Here is a 27,081-nt window from a genome sequence, read left to right as displayed (position 1 = left end):
GAATTCGTGGTGGAATATCGTTTATTCAGATCGGAGAGCCAAATTGGGGGCACGGCCGCTTTGTCTCGACCTCACTCGTGTAGGCGCAAGGTAAGGAGGACGCGGAAGGCGCACCACTGCGAAGGTCGCGCTCCAAGACCTCGAAAACGCGAAGCGGCCCTGCCTGGCTCTTTCCGCTCATCTTGTGCAAGACTTCTCTGTACTCATACTCGCGTGTGAATTGGTAGGCACTTTCTATAGAACGTCTAACCATATCGATGCCACCTGAATGCCCGCTTGGTGTTCCTATAGCTGTACATTTCAAATGTAAGCGAAGCTATGTCACACTGGCAGAAGGGACAATATCAGCGGTATTGCGAAAGCAGTATGCCAATATTATGCGACTTAGTGTTAAAGCAGGAGACACAAGCCGCAGTGTGCACCCTATAAGCACTTTCGATTCGTCGGCTTCACGCGTTCTGGAATTGTCCCTGCTGGCGCTTTCCGCCAGTGATCGAGTACTATCTATCTATCTATCTATCTATCTATCTATCTATCTATCTATCTATCTATCTATCTATCTATCTATCTATCTGTCTGTCTGTATATCTGCCTCTCCGGGAACCTGGTAATGCTCGCAAAACTCCATACAAAGGCTTCGGTCACTTACTCTGAGATGTTTAGCAGGTTCGACGGGCTTATTAATGTGGGCGAGACCACCTCTCTGAGCTCCCTTTGATGGCAGTGGCAGTAGGTCGTCGACACGTGGACGTATACCTGAAGGGCAGAGAGCAAATACTGACACATGTGACACATTACGCTATAGTTTGGGCCCATTGGGGAAAATACTGCTAAGGCGACCACCAGAAAGTCCCAAACTATTAAAGGGACTGTCTACTACTCGGAAAAAATTTTCTGATTGTGGTGAAAATGAGAAGATCGTTCGTCACATCGGCGGCAACGAGCATGCTTTTGCCCCATAAAATAGAATTATATTTTTAATTTGGTGTTGAAAATCATAAAAGAATGACCGCTAGCGTCACCCAACGGCGATGTGGTTCAATCTACTGGTAGGACAAGAAATTCTCGCAAGTAGACTCATTTTGCTTAAAAACAAACATGTATAACTTGAAGTTGTATTTTACGCACTTGAGGCACCTTTCGATTGCGTCAGAGAGTAATTTTTTGCTTTTTTTTTCTCACGCATCCAAAAAGGCGCCCGGTGGCGCTGCTTGCGGCCATCTTGCGGCACAGTCTTCGATTTCATCTGCTTCAACTCATGCGCTATGCCATGCAGCTCTCCGCGCTGGTCGTACTGTGCCGCTGTATTGTTGTTAGGATGTCTCACATGTGCTGCGCTGTGAAGGCGCGCATTTATTGTCTCTTTTTGATGAATCGACTTGGCTTGGATTGCGGCAGCAGTGCTAAAATAAACGCATAGAGTGCGATTACAGCAAATCAAGTGTTCTGTAAACGTATAATAAGGCTTCATTTAACCGCTAGCGCACTGAAAACGACTGTTGCATTCATTACAGTAGGGTTCAGCGAAAATAAAGTAATCCTATAGAAATCACATGTGCTTTCGGTTTTAATTTTTACCGGCACTACGATCGTCATCGCTTCCACCAACCAGTGCTGTGGGCATGTTTCACGCCAATGGATGAAGACCGAACGCAGATCGAAAAATTCTGTTTTAAAATTTGGGAGGTCGCTATTCTGTCAATGTAGGTAACTGACTGCAACCGTCTGACGTCAGCCCCTCCTCTATAACACAAGAAAACATGGCGGTGTTCGATAGTGTGCAGGGTCACACGAGTAGTTCCGTGCTCGTAACTTGCACTTGCGCAAAATAAGTCAAAAGTGTAGCGCAACGACACAGCCGGTACTACATTACGCGCTTTTCCAGTTCACACAAGTCAACATAATTTGTGGGCACACACAGCTTGACGGACATTATAGTTTACGAATGAATGAGGGCTTGAAAAGCCTCGCAGGAGTACAACCATGCCATAAGCGCTGCAGCCCTCGTCCTAATACCAAACAATGGCCAGGTTTTCTTACCTTCAGGTTTTGGAGCTCGTGACAAAGGTCGATGACTCGCTTGGTCGCTCTCACGTTCGCGTTGACAGCAACCCTGCAGTACAGTGCGAACGAGGACTTGAGTGAGCACCAAATCTGCCCGTTATTTAGAGAGTTATAGCTGGAAGTACATTTAACTACAGTAAAGAAAATTGAGCTGCAGCATGCCTCGATACCACGTGTCAACCAAAGAGACCTACTTGTGAGGCTAGCGCAGTTCGGCCATTTGTGCATGGCGCCCCTTCTAAATTAATCAGTCAATGATTCAATCAGTCCGTTGTATCAGTAGAAGTACAATTCTTTATACACATATCAGAGCGACACATTTTCAGGAGTAGATAGAGAGGACAGGACTTTCTCTCCTTTGATTACATTTACGCCATCAGAAAATTTTAATCTGTTGTTCGTCGCTACCTTGCTTCCAAAACATTTATGTCCGGTCGTGGTCGTGCCTACCCGTTCAGCCACATAGAGTGCTGTGTCTTGTGCAGCGAATAACCGGTTGCAATCTCCTGCGCTGCTCGAACAGGTAGCGGCATTCGGCTGCCTCGTCTACTACACCCTTCTCTATTAAACGGAAGAAGAGAACGAACACACACACACACACACACACACACACACACACACACACACACACACCTCCTTCCTCATAAAGGGGGGCGCCAAGTCAGCTCCATATCTTTACTCAGTCGGTCCTGTTCCGTTGTTGCTTATGTGCAGCGTTATGGAACTGCAGGTTTTTGGTCGATAGTGGAGGCCGAGCACTCCTGCCGTTGCATTCCAAGAGCGGTTCACTTCCCACCTATATCCCCGGCAAGCCGGGAACCGAAGGCAGGGCATTGAGAGCAGGACATCATTACTTCATTTTGATTTTTGTGTCCATTGCGAATATTGTTTGCTTTCGGACGCACCCAATCGGAGAGGGCGTGAGGGGGAGGGGCGCTGCGGTGAAGCTTCGAACCCCCTTTTTCTGCTAAATATATTGTTATTCCTGCTGCAATGCTTGAAACATGAAGAAAAGATGGAGAAGAGACGGAGGAACGCCTCTGTCTCTTCTATGTCCTTTCTTCATGTTTCAAGCATTGCGCCAGGAATAACATGTTTAGCAAACATAGGCACCAACCCGTCCAGGAGCACGCTCTCTTCTGCAACTCCTAGTGGAGAACACTCGTCAATATCTATAACAGGGACGGCATAGAGGCGCCCAAGAGCGACCAAGTTAAGTTTGGTAACTCGCTGGACGTAATGCTCCAGCACACCGCAAAGCAAAGATCATCGAGGGCATGAGCCAACCCACGAGGCGGTAGCCCGCTTGCCCTGGCTGGGTCATCCGGCTGTAGGGGTCAACCGCGCGTGGCCGACGTGACCCCCCGCCGGCGGAAGGTCAAAAAACACGCTATGTATTCGAGACTGCACGCACGGCTACACTGCCGGCGACGAGTGTACTGCTAAGCCACGTGTACGCCGAAGGAAGAGGAGTGACCTTGTCGCATTCCGCGCGAGGTGGAAGGAACTTATGTGTGACGACAACACCATGCGGAGCAGTGCCAGACTGAACCGAATAAACGAAAGGACCCGAAGGTCACCGAGGCGAATAAAAGGCGAATCGGGGTGCCGTAAAATTAATGTCGACTAGAAACGAAAGCCGCATAATCGGTTTACACAATAAGCAGTCTACGAACATCTCCGTTGGTACCTAAAATAGAACCTTTATAAGAGTGGCGCGGAAAAAGAAAAGCAAGTCCTAAGTGCTCTTAATTTCGAAGATATGAAAAATTCTTGGAACGCGGGGTGTTGCCGGAGCCAACGCTTCGATAAGCGGACTTGCCTTCTTCAAGGCTGCAACTGAATCAACTGAACAGAATTGCTGCGAGGCTGCAACTGAATCCTCCAGTTGCAGCCTTGAAGAAGACAAGTCTGCTTTTCGAAGCGTGGGCTCCAGCGACATCCCTGTTCGAAGAATTTTTCATCTCTTCAAGACTACATCTCACCCCTGACCTTCTACCTAATTTCGATGTTTTCATACGGGCAGTGGCCGCGTGGAGTTAGCAGACCCCAAGTACTGGGTTGAAGATGATGCACACTGCACTGGAACTGCGTCCATGAAAACACTCACGACGTAGACGCCGAAGATAAGTCGGTTGGCTCTGCTACGCTTGTTCTCAGTCTCCGTTTTTCCACCTCTCGGTTTTGCGAACGAACGACACGCAAGTTAGCGCGGGGAAAAAATAATACAAACGAAAGGCCCTGGAAACATACGTTCGAATTTATGTTATGAATCGTGTGATTCGGTGACTGCACGCAGCCGTGTCATGCCGCGTTCAGCGTCGCCCTTCGATTTCTCAGCGAAAGGGCGAGGGTAAGAGTTGGCGTTGTTCATGCGTATATAGAGTGAGCAGCGTCGTTTGCGTATATACACCACGCTCGCGGTGCGGAATCCTCCAGTGAACGAGACCTTGATGGGGGCGACACGCGAGGCGGTCAGAAGACCGGTCCAGCCGGTCAGTGTGCCGGCAAAGGCGGGCGATTTTTTCATCTTCCATCGGAGCACAATGCGCAAAGTGAAAACACAGAGGAAAATATATAATCGCTCTTGCGGGCGGCCAGACCGCGATCTTCACCGAGCAAGAAAGTCGGGCAGCTATGGAGGGCTGCGTCGAGCCAACGGATTACGTCGAGAACGACGGCACGTGTCCAACCGCACGCGCGGAAAACAAGGCATCGACTGATGACACCCGCTGTGACGCGTTCCAACGCAAGAGTTATATATATGTATATCTGGCTCTCGTCCAGGGAGAAGCTTCTGCGTGGAGGCAATAACGACGGCGGCTGATAAGCGTGCGCGTGTGAAGTTTCCTCAATTAACCAGTCGCGTAATGCATAGACACTCCCCTTTGCTCCTGCTCGTCTGCCCCTGCCAAATTTTGTCTTCTTTTTTTTTTTTTTTTTTGCTGCGCGAATAATTGTCGTTAGGACAATCAGGATTTTGTCGGTCGTCGTAAAGCAGTGCCGAGGTATGCATGTTCAATTTCTGCGTTTCCTGGTCGTTAGAGAGGAAAGGGCGTAAGTATCACCAGGTAATCAGGCAGGCAGATTGGAAGCTATTGCTTACTGCTGTTCTTTCTTACGTCTACATAGGCTGAAGGATAACAGAGGACAAAATGTAGACATGTATGTCGTCTGATGGACGATGCAAGAAGAAAGCAACATGAAGAAAAAATCACAGTGGCACCCAGCAAGGGCTAAGCAATGAATACGATATGAGCGAATCGGAATGTTACACGAAGTAAGTCTAACAGCTAACTCCTTTACAATTCGACCTGGCGCAACTCAACAAAACGCTGGCGTAAGGAAACGGCCCACTGCAGTGAGCGAAGCGACTCTTGTCTTGTCTATCGCTGAACGCCAACTGAGAACAGGTTACAAATGTATGCGCCGTCTGCTCATCCCTGTCGAGATAGGGCGCGCGTGACCATGCTCGGGTGATCAAAGTACGCAGTTGCTGCCGAAGCCACGCACCTTTCCTTCCGACAAAGTATACCGTGGGATACCATAGCCATCCCCATGGGTCTTTCGCGCAACGGAAGACGGCCCGTGCGTTTCATCTCGCGCTTTGAGCCATAGAACATACGACGCACTGGGCGATGTTATTGATTTGGACTTCAATAGGGACCTCAGGGCGGCGCTGACGCCAAAAATGCGCCCGGAGTGTCCATATAATTGCTATCGCAATAAAAAAAAAAAAAAACGCTGAGAGCGGGTAACAAGTTACACCGTTCTTGTGCTGCAGCTTTAAGCATCGCACGAAGCGGAGCTGACGCACGCATGCAAACACACGCCAGCGGAATAGTAAAAAAGAAACGAAGCGAGGCGAGATTCTTACAAGCACCTTTGTGAGCGGTGTTATGCGCGTTGTGAACGGCAGACAACTACAACTACAGCTGTAGCTATCGCAGTTCACGCAAGCCCTGTAGTTGAATACGTGAAGGAGTCCCTGCTATACTAACGACCAATCTAATTTTATAACGACCAAAGTTACCCTTACTTGCAGTTGGCATTTCGTACGTCGCTCTTGGCTTGCGCAATAACCCTGTTAAAACCTTCCCACGAAGGCATTCATGTGACTGTTTAAAACGACATCTACGGAGACGGAAGCGGTGGCGGGGACTTGACCTGGGCGTGTACAGAATGTTTACGTATTGTTCATGGATACACCTCAACTTGAATTGTACGTGGAAAGGTTCACTGGGTGGATACCATATAGCATTGGAAAGGTTCACTGAGTGGATACCATATAGTGTAGGTCTGCCACGCATCTTGTGTTTGTGGAGGTCTCTACATCGGAAAACGTATGCTATTTTATACTTGGGTAGGCGAACGTGACAATAAGATACAAGTGGGCACTGGCGTAGCCATGGGGAGTTCAACTCCCCCCCCCCCTCTAATTAAAAAAAAATTGGCATGTGTTTATATACACAGGCACATAAATACGCACGCAAGAACATACATTAAAGAATTCACAGTATATCCACGGGTGAATGATGAAGAGCTTGGGCGAAGCTCCTGAAGCAATCATGGTTACACCGTGAAATCTTCAGTGGTTTCGCCCAGCAGTAATGAAAGCGATAGCCCAGTACATCATCAAAGACGTGGGATGTCTCGTCGTAGTGGGATGTTTGCAAAGACGAAGTAGTGGGCGGTTTGCAAAGGATCGGTGATGGGTCGTAGTATACTGCCGGTTACGCCTTACGCCGGACGCGTGACAAGGTTAGACTAAGAGGAGCTTCGCCCCTAAATATGGTTGAACCCCTCCCCCCCCCCCCCTTTCCAGTAAAAATTTCTCGCTGTGCTACTGCAGTAGTAGTAGTAGAAAATTATTTTTTGTTTTGCTTGTGAAGTCCCAGAGGGTGGAGCCCTCAGTCCAGGGCCCCATTTTCTGCTGCTATCCGGCTGGCCCGGCCAATCAGTCTTTGCGGGTCGACCAGGGCTGTTCTGGAAAAAGCGGCTTCGCACTGGGAGGGGGAGCGAATGGGTATTCTAGGTAGGCCGGGCGGTTTGGGACATTCCTACGTGGAATGGTACAAGCTTGGGTGTCCTCCACAGAATGGACATCGGTCGGGATGCTGCGTAGGGTAGGAAGTGTGGCGGAGTGCAAGGTTGGGTAACGTATTAGTTTGGAGCTGGCACCAAGCAGCAGCATCTGCACGGGTCAGTTTTGCGTGTGGTGGAGAGAAGATTATGCAGGATAATCTTTAGTGCCGTAGTATATGTGTGTATGTGAGCGGTATCGTTTCTACCTTGTCTGGGTTGGAGTGGCCTTCCGCTGGCGCCTGGAGGGTGAGGCCTCAGGCTGTCGCATGAACGCGCTCATTCACAGGGAGAGACGCATGCCCAGGTGTCCAAATAAGGTAGACTAGTGGGATCTCTTGGTTTTGGTGGAGGATTTTATGAGCAGTCGCGGAGATACGGCTTTCTGCATAGTTTCGACATGCTTGCTGGGAGCCTGTGATAATGTCTATTAGTCTATCGGGGGGGGGGGGGGGGTTGATCGCTTACGGCGAGGGCTATGGCACACTCTTCGGCTTCTGCGCAATTGTCAGTGCGCATTGTTGCTGATAACACATCGCCCTTCCAGTCGGCCACCGCTACCACTTTTGCCTTGAGGGTAGGGTCGTCTGTGGCGTCCGTATAAAAAATATCACGGTCGTTGCCGTACGATCGGTGCAGTGCCTACACACTGCAAAAACCCAGGCACAACAGCGTTCACAGCGCGTTGAAAGATAGTTGCAGGGCCCAGTTGTATTTATGTCTCTGACGGTGCAGTCTGTGGTGCCGATCTTTCCTTCTACGAACGCCGTCAATTACAGTCAACGGGACTAACGTACGTATTTAAGGCAGTCTGATAGCTCTTCTGCCACCCCACCTCCTACCCTACAAACGAAAAAAAAAGGGGGGGGGGGGCGAGGGGCAATATAGATGAAATCACGAACTATGGTCTCATAGGAACCCCAAAATTACTTCTTGCACCAGAAGCACAGAAGATGAAGTCTCCTCGATCTAGATGCCATTTATTTAATTACTCCGATTTCGATAGCACTATTAGCTTCCTATATCCCGGAGGCAAAGACGACATGACCATAAAATGATCGGTAAAAACTGACCTGAGTGGCTCGTCAAAGCGCACCGAGGCGGCGCCGTGTATGACGACGGACACGTCTCGTATGATGCGTTCTCGATCCTCGTTGGAGATTCCCATGTCCGGTTCGTGCAGATCTCCCGGCACAACCACCACTTTGTTGAATATCTCGGGCCGTTCACATTGCAGGTTGGAGAACAGCTGCGTCACCAGGATTGAGGAATCCCATATTAGGGGCAGAAACGTTTGTCAGATTAAAAACATTCTTTAAAAGATACAAATATCCTATGTAACTGAAATAAAGGATTGACGGCAACCCGCCTGGCCTGGGAAGAACATATTGACAGATCGCAGAACTGCACACGGACCAAAATATCCTATGCAACTATGAAATTTCCGCGTACGATAGAAATCTTGGTTATGTTTTCCAAAATTATCTGATGATGATATGATGGTTTATGGTGATATGACGATGATATGATGATGATGATGATGGTTTTGTGATGATGTGCTTTTTACGTGCTGTGTAGTCGCCTTTATTCTCTGTTTATTATGCGTTATAGGACATGAGAAATATTTGTTCTTGTATGTATGTACATTTCTGTACTTGTCTATCTTATCATGACACATGCAGGAAGCGACGTGTTTCGTGCACTATCTGTTTGTATTCTGTTACACACCTGTTGGCGTACTGCGTGTCAATTTTGTGCTATCTTTTACTACTTGTTCTCCATCTTTTGTTTTATTCGCTGAGGAGTAACCGGTGCAGGTTCCGGCATCTCCTAGTCATTATTTCAATTCAGAAAAGTTGAGAGAACGACGTTTCCTCCTTTTCTTGTCTAGGTTAGTGTGCACATTTTTCACGCTGTTATTAGACAGTATAGCGTCCGCAAAACACAAGCGCGCGCTATAAAATAGTGAGTCCGAACTTCGCGAGCGCGAAACGCTATGAGGAGCTTCGTGGTTTGTGGACGCAGGCCAACAATGGATTTAGCGCTGTGGGATAGCGGAGCTAGCGTGGCAACATGGCAGCATCCGAGGCCGCCCACTTCGATCTGATTTCGGACTTTAGGTCTGTTATTCGTCACAGCAGAGGGAAATCGCAGATCGGTAGTCGAACGTGGTCCCAAAACGTGACTGACCAAAAAAAAAAAAAAAAAAAAAGAAGCGTCCGGAAGTTGATAGCAAATAGAAGTATTCTTCCTTCAACTCCAACGAGATGGTCAGCGAAACATCAAGACTGGGGTCTTACGTCCCAAAAACCGCGATATGATTATGAGAGACGCTGTATAGTGGAGGGCTCCGGAAATTTCGACCATCTGGTGTTTTTAACGTGCAGTGACATCGCACAGTACACGAACCTCTAGCATTTTGCCTCCATCGAAATGCGACAGCCGCGGCCGGGATCGAACCCGCGGCCTTCGGGTCAGCAGCCGAGCACCATAGCCACTGCTCCACGGCGGCGGACGAAACATCAAGCAGGCGCAGCTTCCTAGATTACGAGCACCGCTGTCTGGGAGGGTCACTGTATACGTCGGGGCCGGTACAAAGAAGGGCTTAAAGCGCAAAATTCAAAAGACAGCATCCCTCTTGACGGCAGGAGCGAGGTTTGGTTCTCTCACGGTCACGCGAGGACCGGTTCTAAGTTTATAAACCCCGGTGGTGGCTTTACAAACATACCTACTCTGGAAGCACAGAGAGACATCTAAAATAAGGCACCGCGTCCAGCGCTATTGACCACTCTTTCACTCGACTCATCACCTAGTTATGCGTGTCCCTTTCAGGCGCCAAGATAGTGTACCTCAATGACAGGTAAGTACTGTTTTTACGTTCTAAGTTCCATGTGATAAGTTCTAAATCATTTATGTATTATAACTTAACTACACGTCTTAAAACGTTTCCGATTAGAGCTTTGCCTGAAGTTTGGGTGATTTGTAGATAATTTTTGTAAAACGAGTTAGAAGGTTAATCCCAACCACAAAATCGTTGCTGGGATTTTGCTCATGGCGCCAGCATGTCGTCAGATGACGGCTTCCCTCTTTTGGTTGTTTTTGACGATGTTTTAGATCAGAAATAGGTGTAAAATGGCGTCAATATATGTGCTTTTCGAGTACGTGCATCGCATTTTTCTTTTCAGTTCGTTTATCCTCATCTTTTTGTTCCTTACCTTACCCCCATGAGCAAGTGGGCAACCGAACAGTTTAAATCAGTCAAACCTCTTTTTCGTATGTTTCCTGTTTGCTTCTTTGCTCTCTTTGCCAACTATGCTAGACGTAAAGTAATCGATAGCCTCATCTCTGACGTTCCTGTGGAGAGTTTCCACGTATACCTTACGTACTGTAAACCTGACAAAAATCACAGAAGAATTTTAAATACCTAATTCTTCCTTTCGACGATACTGAAGATTTAAGAAACGCTGATGGAACCCAGGTTTTCATTGTACGGAATTGGCGACTGAAGCTGATGTTAATCTCAGCAGGCGGGCGGAGAGGAAGCGAGACGGTGACTTCTACTGCCCTTGTAGAATGGCGGTGCGGTTACAGGAAATTAGGGCAAGTTGATTTGGCATAATACTAATTGCTGCAGCGTGGAACAAAGCAAGGAAACGACGATGAAGAGCAGTCGTTTCGTCTTGCTCAGCGCTGCAGCACTCATCATTATAGCTAACGAGACATACTAGAAGGACAGGTTGGACATACTATAGATGATGGCCGAAATATGGCGGCCATGGTGTGTTTTCCGATTCCTACTTTCGCTTCCGGCTCTCGCTGCGTACAAAGGCGTGGCCTTCGAGATTGACTCCTGTTACTACGACAACAGGCCATCATTGGGGAGTGATATTTGAAAAATATATTGATAGGAGGGGTCTGGGGCAAATACAAGCCAACCTAGAGTGAATGTTCTTATCCGAATAGCCTTCATCTTGAAAGCAAAGTCTAGTGAGAGTGACACGTACAGGATCGGAGTGTTTGCAAGCAAGAAAACCGGCTCGGAATCACTCGTACTATCTCAAGGCAGAGTGAAGGCGGCAGTCTTACTTGCCATCGCACAATGTTCTGGCACTTCTCCCAGCGTGCGTTCATCCGTGACCCTATCGTGGCGAAGCACGCAGTGGGGCTCGCTTTACCTTCATGCACGCTGTACGCACCGCAACACACGTTAGGGAAATAAGAACTGTTTTTCGGCTATAAAGTGTGTCCTCCGTCCAAACAAACCGCTGGTCCACTGGCTTAACGCCATCAAATCATAGGTGCATGCGCCACTTCGCTCTTGTGTGTATACACAATTAAGTACTACCTACGCACTTCTCCTTATAGAAACAACGGCCGTGTACACAGCGGCGGAACCGTCTTCCCACAATACTCAAAAGATTACGCCCACCAAGGCCTTTGAAGAGAACATGAAAAGTTGCGCAGCTGACTGTTGGTGGCAATGCGAGATTGGTAGTAGATACCTGTTTGGCCGATCTACAGTGCCTGCGGGCAAGAATTTAACCCTGATTATCAATATGAAAACATCGTTGATGGGGGAGTTCGATAGGTCATTGCATCGATACAAGTTCAACATCAGTGCGCAGATAACGAACGGCAGCAGCCACTCGATCTCATTTAGAATCATGGCGTCAAACCGACGTCTGCTCGGTCTCTCAACGAACTTATTTAGGCGAAACCGCATGTGTGCTGTCATGACTGTGCGCGACTGGGCTATAATGGCGAGGAAGCCATCAAACAACAATAATCAGTGATGCACCCTTCGCAATAGATCAAATGACTCCTGTTCAAATCGGGCTCTCTTGATTCACCGTGACTCCACCAGCAGCTTAACAGGGAGCAGGAATGTAGTTAGTCGGAGAAGTTCTGTTGTAGCAGCCATTTTGAAGAGAAAGAAAAATAAGAGATAAAAGACAGTACGACTAGCAAGAGTAATTCAAGGACAAAGGCAGCAACTGCCTTCTTCACTGTCTTCTGCAAGACAGCAACTGCTTTTACGAAGACAAGTCCACTCGCCGTAACGTTGGCTCCAGCGACATTTTCAACGATTTCTCATCGTAACAAGAGTAATTGTCTTTTTCACATATCTCTCAAGAGAAAGGGGACCTGTCTGTTAGGAAGCGGAAAGGGGCGTTTAAGAGAACAAACACAATGGCCGTAGAAGCGATCAAACCGCCAGTCGTACAAGGCGCATGACTCACCTTCTCATTGAGGATCTGGTTGAGTCGGTCCTTGCTCTTTAGACCCTTCTTCTCACGCACCAGAACGTAGATGTTGCCGATGTCGGGACATGACCGCAGCAGCTTCTCCAGCACCACCTAAACAGGAATGGGGAACCGTTAGCGAAGCACCGAGATGACACCGGTGTCTTTAGAGTATACCAACACAAGGCGCACCCATCAGTGGTGTGTTAGAAGTGACTTTATACAGATTAATGCCATTCGATTAGTCACCGGAACGTTCCAAGACGTTACTTATCATTAACAGAGGGCGACTATGCTTCGAGTAATCTGAGCTATTATATTAAGCATTCACTATACAGAGATAGCAAGGTATACACTTGCTTCTTGTCAAACATACCGATAACTGCAGCCATTGGAGTCTCGGCGCATAAAGATATACGCAGATGCGGAGTGTTCAGCGTGATATTGCTTCAGGAAGTTGTAGTTGCACTATATTTTCTACAAACGTTTGGATCAGAGTACATGCCGGCTATTCAATAAATGTACGTCGCCTTTGGCAGCACACAAGCTTTTCTAGGTTCAGGCAAGACATTTTTGTTATATATGCATGTTCGTGCGTGTGTTTGTATGTGTGCGTGTATATCTACACATGCAAAATTGAAAATTTACGGGGGAGGAGGGAAGTTGGCCTCCCCTTCGGCCCCTCCCGTCGATTTCAGTGTACGTTAAAGAACACCAAATGGTCGAAATTTCCGGAGCCCTCCACTACTGCGTGCCTCATGATCATATCATGGTTTTGGGAGCGTAAAACCCCAGATATTATTACCGATGGTGGCCGAATGTCAGAGGCCTGCGTACTCTGCGATGTCAGTGCACGTTAAAAAAAAGGCCAGACGGTTACAATCATCCGGAGTGCTCCACTACGGCGTCTCTCATAGCCCGAGTCGCTTCGGGACGTTAAACCCCACAAACCGACACCGACCGACCTTTCTTTGAGGTCGGTCTGCGATGGTCATCCACAGCGACGCCGTGCAAATGCAATCGTATACGTTTTCACCGTCTATAAGGCGACTATCTGCCCGCACGATGGGAATGACGTTTACGCTGTCGCCGGCTTTTTCCACAGCGCCAAGAGGAACAAGCGCGGTGTGCACAAGTAATCATCAATATTACGCGTAGACTTGCGCCTCTAAGTAAACAGTTGATGCCCCTTGTTTCCGGATCAGCTTTCAAAAGCCCGTTGGTGCTTAGCGATAGCCAGGCCTTTCGCCAACAGAGAGAAAGAAATGAAGATGCGGCCTCGACTCTCCGGTTACAGGTGGAGGAAAACGAAGTTCGGGTTTTCGTACGAGGAAGCAAGAGAGAAATATGGCCATTTTTGTGCGTAAACGATAACGCAAGAGTGGAATCGGATGCCTTCGGTCGGAACGGTGACCGAACACGCATCGACGCACGAGTCATCGCGATAACGCTGACATGACAATCTTTCTGTAACTCTCTTTAAGACACTGCGTAGAATGTAACGCATTAGGGTGCTGTCTGCCGTCTCGCGTTCTTGCGTGACCGTTTTGCAGGAACTGTAACAGCGGCAGACCGGTAACGAAGGTGTTTCAGATTTACGTCGAGACACATAACCAACAACATGTCGCAACACCTAGGAATCTCTTGCTTGTCTAAAACCAGTGAGCCGATTGACCTGGCACTAGCGGGTTATGTACTGCATCTGCCATGAGCACGTCGCTTTCTGCGGCAATGTCGGCTGTAAGCGAGTTATAGGCGTGCGCATAGTTCCCCAATAGGGGGGGGGGGGGATTTCACCGCAGCGCCCCCTCCCCCCTTCAGTCAAATTCGAAAGAAAACAAGCTTCTCAGTGGATGCAATAATGAAAATGAAGCGATGACGTGCTCCCCACAACGGCCTGCCTTTGGTCCCCGACTTACCGGGGGTAAAAACGGCTTGCATCAGAACGTATAGTTGGGCGAGTTGGTGTGCTTCCATCTTGAACGAGAAAAAAAACATCGCGAAATACGAGGACGAGATGAGGACAGCGACCGTGTTAGTCCTGCCTTGCTCGTCCTCGATCGTCTGCCACGCTGTTTTTTTTTCTTTTTCGCTCAAGATGGTTAAAATTGGAAGTAAACAACTCTTGGAATGCAACATCGGCCGCCATTATAGTCAGAAACCTTCATGGCCATAATCGTACACATTAAATAATGACGAGGCAGTGCGACTGAGCGAAGGTATGGGGCAGATGATTAGGGGGTGCGCTCCCTGCCCCCCTCGTACGCGCGCCTATGTAACGAGGGGCGAGCCTGTTACCCTCGTCATTGTTATACTTCAGAGGCGTATTGTGCTCAGGCTGCGTGCCGAAACGTATCAAGCACTATTACTATTAGACAACACCAGTCGATAAAGGCATATGGATTGCCAAAGGTTGGTCACGCGAGGTGGCCATCTGTCTGGTAATGAGATTCTGCACCGAGTATATACCATAAGCACTCTTGCGTTGAAGTCGATATGTCCACATACCAGCTGTTTCACCTTATACTGCTGTTGGCACTGGGTTCGCGAACAACAATCAGAGACGAGGATAAAAAAAAGTTCCTGACAACGACATCGCTCGTGCATTAAAGAAACGTAGCCCTTAACAAAATCTCAAGTTGTGATGCTGAGCACGAAAACACCGGTCCGGTTCTCGGCTTTATTTTTTCCGTGTCTCTTTAATCAACAGGACGATTCGGCCATGAAGACAGCGCAATATAAAAGCACCAGTGCACTTATGTAACGCGCGGTCTTCGAACGAGGTTACATAACGGGTCGTTTTTGCACGGCCTCCTGCATAGCGTTTACACATAATACATTGACGTCAGCGCAACAACCTTCGCGCTCCAAGTTGCGTGCAGAAAAATGGACTTTGCCTTCCGAACACCTTGCTTCCAACAAAGCACGCTGCGTTGCCTCCCCGGAGGCTCCGATGACGCCCGGCGTGTTTTCGCTCGGCGTCCAGAACTAGTCGGAGGTCAAGCGCCGGCTTTTTACATTATGCTTCCCACAAGCAATACGTGCTGTCCTCTTCAAGTTATGCCGGTTACGGTGGTTTCTTTCACCTTGAGTCAAAGCTTAGCGATCGGGACGCGATACGGCATCGCAGAAGTGATACGGCAGTGCGTGCCTATGGCAGTAAAAAGCAAAGGGGTGTTACAGTTCGCTATTGCATAATGCCGCCTGATCCGAGCGAGGGGTAGATGATGGCGTGATATTTAACGAGGACAAGGAGAAAGTGACGGACCTTGGGTTGACGGCAGGTTAAGTAGGTTTGCTGTGTAGTAAAAGCGATCGCCGACTAACAGATAGCGCTCCTTACGTAACTATACCTCTATGGTTGACCTGGTTTAATGTAGGGCCTTGTTGGGGACAAATAACTACCTTGAAACACAGAGATAAAGAAGGAAATAAGGTGATCGAACTGACATCTAGGAAACAGTTCGCGCCAATGCTTTCGGAAAGTGAAAGTGCGCGCGCGTAGTAAACAGTGCATTCGTATCTTGATCTAACTGGCACAGACGACACGCTTTCTCATTTTCTTTCTTTTCTTTTCAGTAACAGAGAGCACGCTTTCCTCACAAGCCAGGAGTCGTCGAACCTCGGGCGTTAACCAACCAAGCTGTTCAGGGTTGTCGGCCTAAATATGCGCATCGCCCTCAGCATACACCTCCAGGCTGAGTCTCAAAGTCGTGTAACGCAACGGCGGCTCTTTTCCTTTTCGCCATTTCCGAACATGTTATCCATCTCGCCTGTCGACATTGCTGCGCTGTAGCCGTACTTTCTGCGCTTTGTTATTCACGCTAATGGCGAATAATCAACTGGATGTATAATGAACACAAACTTGCACTACACGCTGTTTTCGTTGCTTCCTGTAATGCTGCGCATTACAAAAAAAAAGGAAAGAAAAAGGAAACAAGCACAACCGGGCATTTATGCTATGACTGCAAAATAGGGGGCGTAGCCAGAAATTTCTTGCGGAGTAGGGGGGCGGGTGAGAGTCCGACCCCCTTTGATGTACAGGTCAGTCCACTGTTAAAGGGAACAATTGCGTTCAGGGCATGTCAGGATATCGCTCTCTTGCAACAGTACAGTGGCTTAGATTTACATAAGACTACTGGTGGTTGACAGTTCCGACTCCCTTTGACAGACCAGTACCTTGAACGAACAACGTTTGCACATCCACTTGGAATGAGGGGGCCAGCAAAATGAAGGGGGCTCATTCGAGTGTTCCCTTTAACAGTGGACCCACCTGTACGTTCGTTTGTACGAGTCTGTATACGCACAGAACATGTAAAAATCTGAGGGTGGGGTGGGGGGGTCTGAACCCCTCTACCCACGCCAGTGCTCTAAACACTAAATTCAGCTATCCAAAAACGAAACGAGACCTCAGTGAATGGCGTCCACGCGCACTCTGAATGTTATATCTACAAAATGAACGGTATAGCATGTGGTTGTTGCGCTGCCGCGGTTCGCGGCAGATGTTTCCGCCGTTCATTCCTTGCGTCACCGAAGTCAACGCTCCCGGTAATGTCGCTTAAGCAATCTCGTATCCATTTTTACACACGTTTATGATAGCTCAGTTTGCGCAACTAAACTGGGAGTCTGGAAATTAGAAGCCTCGAACATAGAAGCACATAGTGCGAAACGAAACAGACAAGCTATGGACTAGGGACCGCACACAGTGCGGACAACACTGGCCCTCCGGACTCGGGCAATGGAATCTGGTAAACAAGGAGACGCTCAGAACGCTTTCACAGACGTATTATCGCGCATGCCCTTCTCTCAGCTGTGGTCCATACCAGCTATTCCACGACACTGCCAATTTTCTTCTCCGTCCATGAATGTAACTTGACATCGAGGACTGCAGTCGAAATTTTGCAATTCTAACTTTCATGCGCACTCGTTCATTTGGCAGGCACTTTGAGCTTGTCGGGACAAGTCCACGGAGTTAGATAGGGCGCGTTTATTTTATTTTTTTATTTATTTTTCTTTTTTGGTTTTGGTCTTTTAAAGGAACGCAGACACACAAAGCACAAGTGCTTGTGGTTTGTGTTCCTGTACAAAAAGAAAAAGCGCTACTTATACCACCCGAAGCGTCAATTTCATTTAGCGAGTCTTAACTGCGATGGCTGAATTCAGCTTTCTCAGCGTGTTCATGGAGCGTACTTTTCTCTTTCATGATGGCTCTACGTTATTTCTTGTGTCGCTATACTTTCATCACAGAGATGTTCTTGCGTTCTGCCGACTCTGTTTTCGAGGTTTCTTGCCCTTCCGGTCAATTGTATTCCAAATCATATCACACGGAGCCACCGAGCCTTCACAAGTAACATTAGCAATAGCACTGTATACGTCAGGAGTCTCTGTGTGCCCACTGCATGCTTCGAGCGGTTAAACGACACGAGTGCCAAATGCTGGGTCACGCTAGCGTAGTTCGCAGTTCGCACCACTTAGAAACCTTGGCGTATCACACCATATCATGCAAACTTCGGTAAAACGACACGCTCCAGATGCCATGGGCGCTATACAGATAAACGTATAAGGAATGTGCGACTGAAACAAAGTTGGAGCCATTCCACTTTGTGAACGTGGTTGACTAGCGCAGCTGACGGACGCACTACCGTCTCTGCTCACGTCTGCGTTCTTCATAAGCGCTCCTCGGGCGTTCTCACAATGCGCGGTCGACCCATACATGTCATGCAAGACCGCACCAACGCAGCGCCTATAGACTCGACTGATGTGGTGCAACACGCACGAAACGTGTACCGCTGCACTGAAGCTTTCTCCACCTTACGTGGTGTTGCACTGACTCCGGGATCAGCCCGCCTTTGACCGATCGACGATGTCAACTGATGACGTCACGATGACGTCTTTTTTAAAGTGAGGTTTGGCAATCTGTGACGTCATGATGAAGACACGATGTCATCATTGCGACGTCATCGTCCCTTCGGAGGAGGTCATGTGGATTATATTTTGTACGCGGACGGACGCCTCAAAATCAAGTGCCATTTGTAGCTGCGTTGTAAAAGGAAGACGTCGTGACAGAAGCGAATATGTCCATAGATACTGGGAATATATTTAAGGTGGAAGCTTGGGCTTATTGAAGATCCATTGCAAAACAAGCACAGCGGCGGCGAGAAAGGTAAACTGCTCAATGGGAGCTGTATCTTCTTCTGGAAGGTGGTCGGTAGTTTTTGCAAGAAACACACATTCCTGCGCCAGCGCATCGTCTTTACCGAAGTGCGTACGTCAGCTTTCATGACAGCCCCCCCCCCCCCCCAACATTCCACTCCCCTTCGCAAGAAGGGGAGCGTGCTTCGAAAGAAAGGAAGAAAGCTTACTTCCTGTAACATTTGCCGATTCGACTCACGCAATGCTTGTATTTCGCGAAGTCGCCATATAAAACACGAATGCGTGTTTCGGGGATTCTGACCTCGGGCGACAATGTTTTCCGTGTTAGGTAATGAGAGGCGTTTCACATCAACCTTGCACCTATCTCTCGACGATGGTTATCGGCCTGACAATACTAATGTCAGGCCGAGGAGGTTGTTAGGTTGTTTATGTCCATAAGGTCAAAGAAAGAAAGACAAGCAATCTAGCGGGCGGGGGGACAAGCCGTCGGCATCAGTAGAACTGCAGTAAGGCTGCTCAGCCCAATATGGTGCGAATAAATGCTTTACTCATGCGGAGGTCTCACGGAAACCGCCAGCACCACACATATATCTTTGACGTTTGTAGTTTTACAATTCGACCGCTTCCTGTGACGTCACGAGTCTCGCGATCAAGGCCGGGCCGTTATCGGCTTCCATCGGCATAATTCTCCCGGGTTTAACCTCCCTGTTCAAGGTCCGCGCGATAGAAATAGAGAGAACCACTTTCTCCGCGGACGCCCTTGCTCAGCCCCGACGGAATTGGACGAACGAACTTCCCCGCGCTATATACGCCCGGTCTACATTTGCACCGCGCGGCAACAGAAAATTCTGCGTCGCCTTCCGCGGGCATCACTGGCTGTCGAAAGTATGGACACAGATCGCGGGCCTGTGCCGTGCGCGTGCTGCGAATAGGGGTTAAAATGAGGTTGTGTGCTGACCAAAAAAGTTGACAGGTCGCACGATGCGTCAACCTTGCAACGACTTTGTAAGGCGTATACAGCGAATGAATGCCCACGCGATACTCGCCTCGAGAGCTAGAACCAATTACGGCTTCATCATATAGTTCAAGACAGTGCAAGTTACTTGCAGACACGCAGCAAATAGCTTGGACTCGCGCTGACACTCTCCTAAAGGGGGACGTCAGTTCTGCTCTTTACTCGGTCGGACCTTTCCCGTCATTTATGAGGGCTATGACAGCGCATGTTTCTTGACAACAATGACAGCCGAGGAGTCCTGATGTTGCATTCAAAGAGCTGCTTCCTTCCCACCTTTACCCCTGCGGTGATACTTGACCCGGAGAACCCTGCGCATGCTCAGGCACGCGATCACATATGTATGTAGTGTTCTCGTGGAGGTCGTATCGAAGGTGTGTACACGGTTCTCACGGTTGCGGTGCCTCTCATATAGACTGTGATTGCAAGTGCGCACTCCCGTTCTTTTTATAGCACGTAATTTCTCGCTTCTCTGCGCGTCCATTAACGCATTATTGGCCTAATCTCATAACCTGAAGCATTCGCATACCACAAGGGCACGGCACCGTCCTGCGAGAGGCGTTTCTTGACTTCCGATAGATAAGATTTAGCCCGCAGCTAACGTTGGACAACGACCAGCCTCGGAGCACGCAATTTAGCCCGCGCCACCGCTGCCAAGTGAACGCGTTGCGTGAAACTAGGGAGCTCCCACCTCGGCGGTCTGATAGAAGTAAAAACAAGAGGCAGTGCTATCATGAAAGTTATTTTCAGTCATGCTGTACTGCCACACAGAGAAGCAGGAAAACCATGAAGCAGCGCGATGAAGCTATAGTTAGGATTAGTTTATAAGGCCTTGTCGAGCGCCGAGCACCACAAGTAATGCAGTCAATGATTTATTATATCGACTCGCAAATAGGAGTCACGTCTTACATACCATGTATGTAATATGAGGAAACAGCGCGTAGAGACAAACAGAGCCTTCTTATTAGCAAGCTTTAGTGTTGCGTACGTAAGAAGAGGGAGGTTAACCAGGGAAAATATCCGGTTGGCTACCCTGTACTTGGGAACAACAAGAGAACACGAAGGGGTGCTCCCACCTGCGTTAGATCTGGCTTTTATTGCGATCTACCGGTTGCTGCATTAAATATAGCGAGATATTGTACTGCGTGTGTTGCGCACATACTGACGCCACGTTTCGCATAGAGCGCATGTGCAGAAGCACATGCGCTCTAAGCGATGCTCTGCACACGCGCTCTACGTGAAACGTGGCGTCATTACGAACGCAACAGCCTTACGAACACAAAGAACTCCGTAATAAAATTCGCTACAAGATAGTTTTAGTGCCGACGACCCCAAGAGGATTGCGTGTGCATACGCCTTCGTTGCTTTGTACTCCCAGCCGCACCCAAGGAGAATGCAAAGGAACGCAAGGGCTTGCGTTCCTTTGCATTCTCCTTGGGGGCAGCACCTGTACACCTGTACGTTACGCGCCACGAAAGCGCAGCTGACTTTCTTGCGGGCCGCAAGCCTCACCGAAACTTTGTAAACAGTGTAGTCTATGTATGTGTGCGCGGTTATCAGTGTATATATCATAATCATCACCCAGCACCTGGAGTAGCATGTCAGGCGAATAGCCAGGCAAGCATCTCCAGCTTTTCATTAAAACATTTCTCTCTCTCTCTCTCCTTGGGGGCGGCTGGAAGTACAAAGGAACGAAGGAGTATGCGTACGCAAGCGGCGTGGGGTCCCCGGAACTAAAACTCTGTTAATGCGACAGCCGGTAAATCGCAGTAAAAAGACAGATGTAGCGCGAATGGTTCCTTTTCGAGCTATCTTACAACTGTCATCATCCAGTCCAGTTGTCTCGATCATGAGGAATGTAGAACTCCTGCAGGCGACGACGGACCTTGAACGGTATAGTTTATAGATTCCTTGCGAGCTGACCTCAGCAGAGAGCTTCATCGGATAGAATCGGTACTTCGTGATTTATATTGAAGTTTCGCTAAGCACACGACTCTGCGAGTCGAAGCCAATAAGGAGGGGCGATAAGATCCGAGAGCTAATCACATACGCGATGAAGGAAGCGATGGGAATAAAAATTCCGTGACGGAAAAGGTGCCCGAAGCTCGATGGACGCACGCAGCGGCGGAAGGCTGCGCACGTGGCGAATCCGATTGCGTGACGGGCCACATCTTGTTGCTTCACTCAGGGAAAACAAGGCTCGTGGAAACGACTCGGAGGACTCAACCATAAGCACGGTCATGGCAGTAATGAACGAGCAATATCGGTTCTCTGGAAAAAAACAAGCACACACAGACTGCAGGGCATGACACAAGGTGCTCGCGCATTCAGGTGACATCGGGACTGTCCGTAAGCAGCTGATTAACAATGGTGCATTTCCAATAATAAAAAAAAAATTATTCTAGAACACAGACAAGCGTTCCAGCGTTCCTTTGAACTCTCATAATAATAATAATAATAATAATAATAATAATAATAATAATAATAATAATAATAATAATAATAATAATAATAATAATAATAATAATAATAATAATGTGGCAGCAGAAAGCACAGGACCGGGTTGATTGGCAGTGGCAGTGGGCGTAGATGATGATGAATATCTGGGGTTTAACTTCCCAAAACCACGATATGATTATGAGAGACGCTGCAGCTCCGGAAATTTCGACCACCTAAATCTAAGTACACGGGCCTCAAACATTTTCGCCTCCATCGAATATGCTTTGTATATACTCTCAGCCGCACCCATGGAGAATACAAAGAAACGCAACGGCGTACGTACGCAAGCCGCTTTGGGGACCCGGCTCATAAGACCCTATTTTATCTCCAGCCAACACATTGTCCGTTCGTAAGGTAAACCATGGTTGGGCATTGAAAGCATAAAGTTTCGTAAAAGCAAAGCATATATATGCGTTCTGCCCGCGGTTTCGAACAAGCAGCATCGCAATGTACACAGAATATAGGTGGCGCGCGTCGCCATCCTTAACACCAAATTAGAGAACTTCAGTATAACGTAAACATACTCGCGCTAGCTTGATCCTCACGCGAAGTCTTTACGGAGCGCTGTTCGAAAGATCCTTAGTGTGGTATATCAGTGACGCAGTGTGATAACGCCACGTACTGTTTCGCGCGCGCTGTGCTTATCAGTTATCTCCCTCGCCACCCGAAGCGTTCATAAGCCGCTGCTACGGCCTAGATGCGAGCCACTCTGTAATCTGACCTTTAGTTGTCCACCGGCAGCCAGGCTGCGGTCCGGTTACTTTGGTATGCAATGTAGGCATGCTGTTGGACCGGCTGGCTTCCTTCGACGAGGCGTGCATCACCCACAACATAAACTGGCGACGAAGATCGGATTTGGAACATGGATTCTGGCTGAGGACTTCAGGGCGTCCGCGGCAGCAAGGATCCTGGAGCTAACGAGCACGCCCGCGAGGAAGAGCCCGGTTAAGGTGACCCTAGCCCGGTCTAGGCGACGACGCGGTGGAGCGCATGCAAGTACGCCCACCATGCATGGCTGTGCAGCTCGGGCAAGTCCTTTCGAAGCCTCTTCCGGTGATTGACCAAGTTACGAAGAGCGCATTCAGTCATTCTTGCGAGCTAACCAGGTTGACGAGAAGCATAAAGTGGACGTCTTCATAAGCGTGATAGGGCCGAAGACGTATGCCTTATTGAAGTCTCTAACTGCTCCCGCGGCACCGTCCGATAAGTCTTTAGAAGAACTGCTAACTCAGCTGCGCAATCACCTGTCGCCGAAGCTTTCGGTTATCGGAGAGAGAGCGAAGTTTCATTTTCGACACAAGCTACAATTTCATGCCTGCGCGATGTTTTCTGTAGATTTGGTTTTCCCGAGACCCTAGTGTCTGACAACGGTACTCAATTCCCGTCTGCTGAAGTTCAGTCTTATCTGCAGGGCATCGGCACGAGACACGTGCGAACCGCGCCATACCATTCAAGCAGCAACGCTTTGGCCGAGCGGTTCGTCCAGACACTGAAGTCAGCGCTCCGAAAAGCAAGCCATGGCACGTCACCGTCCGAGCAGCGGATTTTCTGCTAGCCTATTGCAACACGCCACACGCTACAACAGGAGAAGCGCCTGCCGTGCTGCTCGCGGGGAGGAGGCTCCGCACCAGGTTGGACCTGGTCAGACCATCCATTGAGGAGAACGTCGCACGTCGGCAGTTCCAGCAGTCCCGGCGCCGAGGCAGCCGCTCCGAAGCAGTGTTCAGCGAAGGTGATGAAGTACGAGTGCGTAACTTTCGTGCGGGACCAAAGCGGCTGCAAGCAACAGTGCTAGCCCGCACGGGACCAGTGTCGTACAGACTTAGTGTCGTGACGCCGCGTGGAGTTTACGAGTGGGTGCGACATCGTAACCACATTGTACAAGACAGCTCAGCCCTAACTATGTTTCCCAACACAGCAACAACCGGCATCCGAATCAAATGTGCCAGCAAGTGACGATGAAACAGTGCAAGCATCGGCACAAGCTAACGGCGCAAGCAACGGTGATGGTTGTCCATACCCGAAGAGACTACGACGACAGCCTGATCGTTACAGGTTCTGAGTGCGTGCATATGTTAGCAGTGTGTGATTAAGTGCGGGGGGATGTGGTATATCAGTGACGCAGTGTGATGACGCCACGTACTGTTTCGCGCTCTCTGTACTTATCAGCTATCTCCCTCGCCACCCGTAGCGTTCATAAGCCGCTGCGACGGCCTAGATGCGAGCCACTCTGTGATCTGACCTTTAGTTGTCCACCGGCAGCCAGGCTGCTGTCCGGTTATTTGGTATGCAACAAAGGCATGCTGTTGGACCGGCTGGCTTCCTTCGACGAGGCGTGCATCACCCACAACACTTAGCATGGCTTAAACAAGAACGCGCCGTCAAGCGCAGCCGCAGTGGTTGTGGTAGAGCGTCCGCCTCCAATGCGGAAAGTACTGGGTTCAATTGTATGATTGAAGAACTATGACGTGAACAACCACGTACGCGAGTTTGTGTCGGCTACCATGCTCCTCGCGTGCGCTCTCTGCCGCCGCACTTGTCAACGAAGTACCGCGCGTGCGTAAGGGCTCTGTGTGCTCACGTGGCCAGCTGTGCTTACATGCCCGCTCGCACACACACACGCAGAGAGGTCCCGCCTCTCTAGCGCTTTCCAAACCGCAACTGCGTGCGTCTCCAAATAATTGGCAGCTTCTGTTTAGCTAACACTAGGGAGAGCACAGGCGAAAGGCTGTGCTCTCGCAGTTCATTCACTGCAACATTTAATTCGCATTTAATTCCCCTCCGACTTCCTTTAGTGCACCTTAATTCACGCTCGATTCACGTTATGCACTTAGCGATCACTTCTAATCACTTGGCATACGTACACTTGCCACGTTAATTCACATTTAATCAACTTCAATTTTCCTCCGTGAAATGCTTGTATGCGACACAGGTGATTTTTGGTACCATTCGTGTTGACTATGCCGGATTTTTTGTTCATGAACCATGCGAGGTTTTCGCCTTGTTCATTAACCGTCGCATTCTCGAGCAAACGAAGTTCGTTCTAAGTGGGTCATTATCTGTTTATTGCAAAATGAAAAACACGATACAAAATGTTTGTATCGGTACTTAAGGGTTGCCGAAATAGGCGTCTTTCTTACCTTTAAACCACTCACTCTCACCACGAGCAAGTGGCGTCTTTTCTTTACTATGCCAAACCCCACATCTAAAATTTATGTACATTTCAATTCGACGGTCGACCCGTGCAGGGTCGTCACGTGTACGTGGTGACGTCGAGGAAGACTGATACACTCAAGGTCAGACATTGGAACTTGCTAATCAGAACACAGGAACAAGCATTTAATTAAGAACCGAGGCAAGCGCAAATACATAAACATAAAGATATGCGAGAGCCCTAAGAAACACACTATGCGAGAGATTATGAGAGGAAATAAAAGGATTCGAAAGCATTAACATGAAAATAATCAAGTGTCACACCACTTTTGTCCGCACAAGTGGACTGGCCGAACTATTTAATCGACTGTTGCACAGAAACGCTAATAAATGGAGGGAAAAAAATTAATGTGCTTTAAAAGTCAGTCCACCAGCCAGCACTTCCGTTGAGGAGTCGACACCGTGTCGCTGGCGGTTCTCGGTAGGCGACGACGGGCTCCACGTCGCTGACGGCTACAGTCTCTGCCGTGGTCACTCCGCTATCGTTGCACCGGATTCCTGTACTGGCTGCTGGCCAACTGCTCGGGCAGTCACAATTTCTTCGCGCGCTCTGTTACCGCCGACTGTCAATATACCATTCAAGCATCCCTCGTAAAAGCTACGCCTCGTTAGGCTCCGACTATGGGGCCAAGGACATATATGCCCGGCCCACAAAAAGCGAGTGGAAAAACCAGGCGTACACTTTTGGAGACGGAAAGACGCTTATTTCTGCAAACCATAATGTGATACAGAGGTTGAATGAACAGGAATAGGTGCTGTCGGCTCCTGCCTTTACTATCTCTCATCTTCCTATTCGACTTGCCCAATGACCAGTGTGGGGTAGCCAACCAGAAGCTTCTTCTGTAACCTTCTTGTCTTTCTGTCTCTTTCCTTCAAGCATCGTTGGAGGAGGGGAGTGAAAGAAGAAAGTGGAGAGGATTGAGTACGCAGAACACCGAGCGCCAGGTGAGAGCACCTAAAACGAATCCCTCCCGCACTAGAGGCGAATGCTGTAACCACTTCCGTGGTGTCCTTCCGCGGAACCACTTCCTACTCCTTCTTCATCGTGAGGAACCCTATTACTGTTAGCTTACCCCCCTTTTTTTTCTTGTTTTCTTTTACTTTGTCTATGGTAGCATCGCGCTGCAATTCTCGTTTTTTAAAATGGCCTCAAGTGCTTTTACCAATGCGTTCCCAAAAAATTCTGAACGGGACTTGATGTGCTCCTCCAAGTGTGCGCGTGATTCTACCCATCTCTCTGTTTTCGCCCCTTTATCCCTCTATCTCCAGTGCACGGTAGCAAAGCGGACGTGCGTCGGGTTAACCTATCTACCTTTCCCTGCTTCTCTATCTCAAACAATGCCATGCTTGCAAATATCCACCTGTCGCCGCAGTGCAGAAATGAAACCATCCTTTCAAGGGCGACGGCAGGACTTTTTCCGGGCGGGTGCAAAACCGTGTTGCCTCGCGGCAGGGAGGAGGGGGGGGGAGGAAGGAGCTCCTATTGCAGCCCCCTCCCCGCCCCCCTGCCGACACCCATGCGTCCTTTTGAAAAGCGAGAAGGTCCGTCAGAAACTTTCTCTCGCACAAAGGTTTTAACAAACATTTGAAGGAATAACAAAATCTTCGCGGAGAAAAAAAGAGCGAAGAGGTCGTTGACAGAGCCTCCTGCCATATTTTCCCTCCGCACAATGGCAAGTGTCCCGAACATGCGAGGGGACCCACGAGTCGAAACAGGTTCTTCAATCTTTTTCGTTCCGAAGCACTGTCTGTAATCCTCTGCAGCATGCGCAGATAAAGGTTGGTGGTACTGGGAACTGGAACAACAACAAAGGA

The 27,081-nt window shown here is 48.9% G+C and overlaps 1 protein-coding gene across 1 annotated transcript in view; it reads right to left on the bottom strand.

Annotated features, from left to right (window-relative positions):
• LOC119382554 (putative fatty acyl-CoA reductase CG5065) overlaps positions 1-27,081 on the bottom strand; it is a 39,557-nt gene that overhangs the window by 10,603 nt on the left and 1,873 nt on the right. The window contains exons 2-5 of the mRNA XM_037650304.2: positions 12,387-12,503; positions 8,220-8,395; positions 2,041-2,113; positions 650-756 (exon numbers count right to left, since the gene is read on the bottom strand). Coding sequence (XP_037506232.1) covers positions 650-756; positions 2,041-2,113; positions 8,220-8,395; positions 12,387-12,503 — 473 coding nt within the window. The remainder of the gene's footprint in view (positions 1-649; positions 757-2,040; positions 2,114-8,219; positions 8,396-12,386; positions 12,504-27,081) is intronic.

The sequence above is a fragment of the Rhipicephalus sanguineus genome, chromosome 2 (assembly GCF_013339695.2).
Source record: "Rhipicephalus sanguineus isolate Rsan-2018 chromosome 2, BIME_Rsan_1.4, whole genome shotgun sequence".
NCBI lineage: Eukaryota > Metazoa > Arthropoda > Arachnida > Ixodida > Ixodidae > Rhipicephalus > Rhipicephalus sanguineus.
The sequence above is the reverse complement of the archived record's forward strand: the minus strand, read 5'-3'. Positions and strand labels throughout refer to the sequence as shown.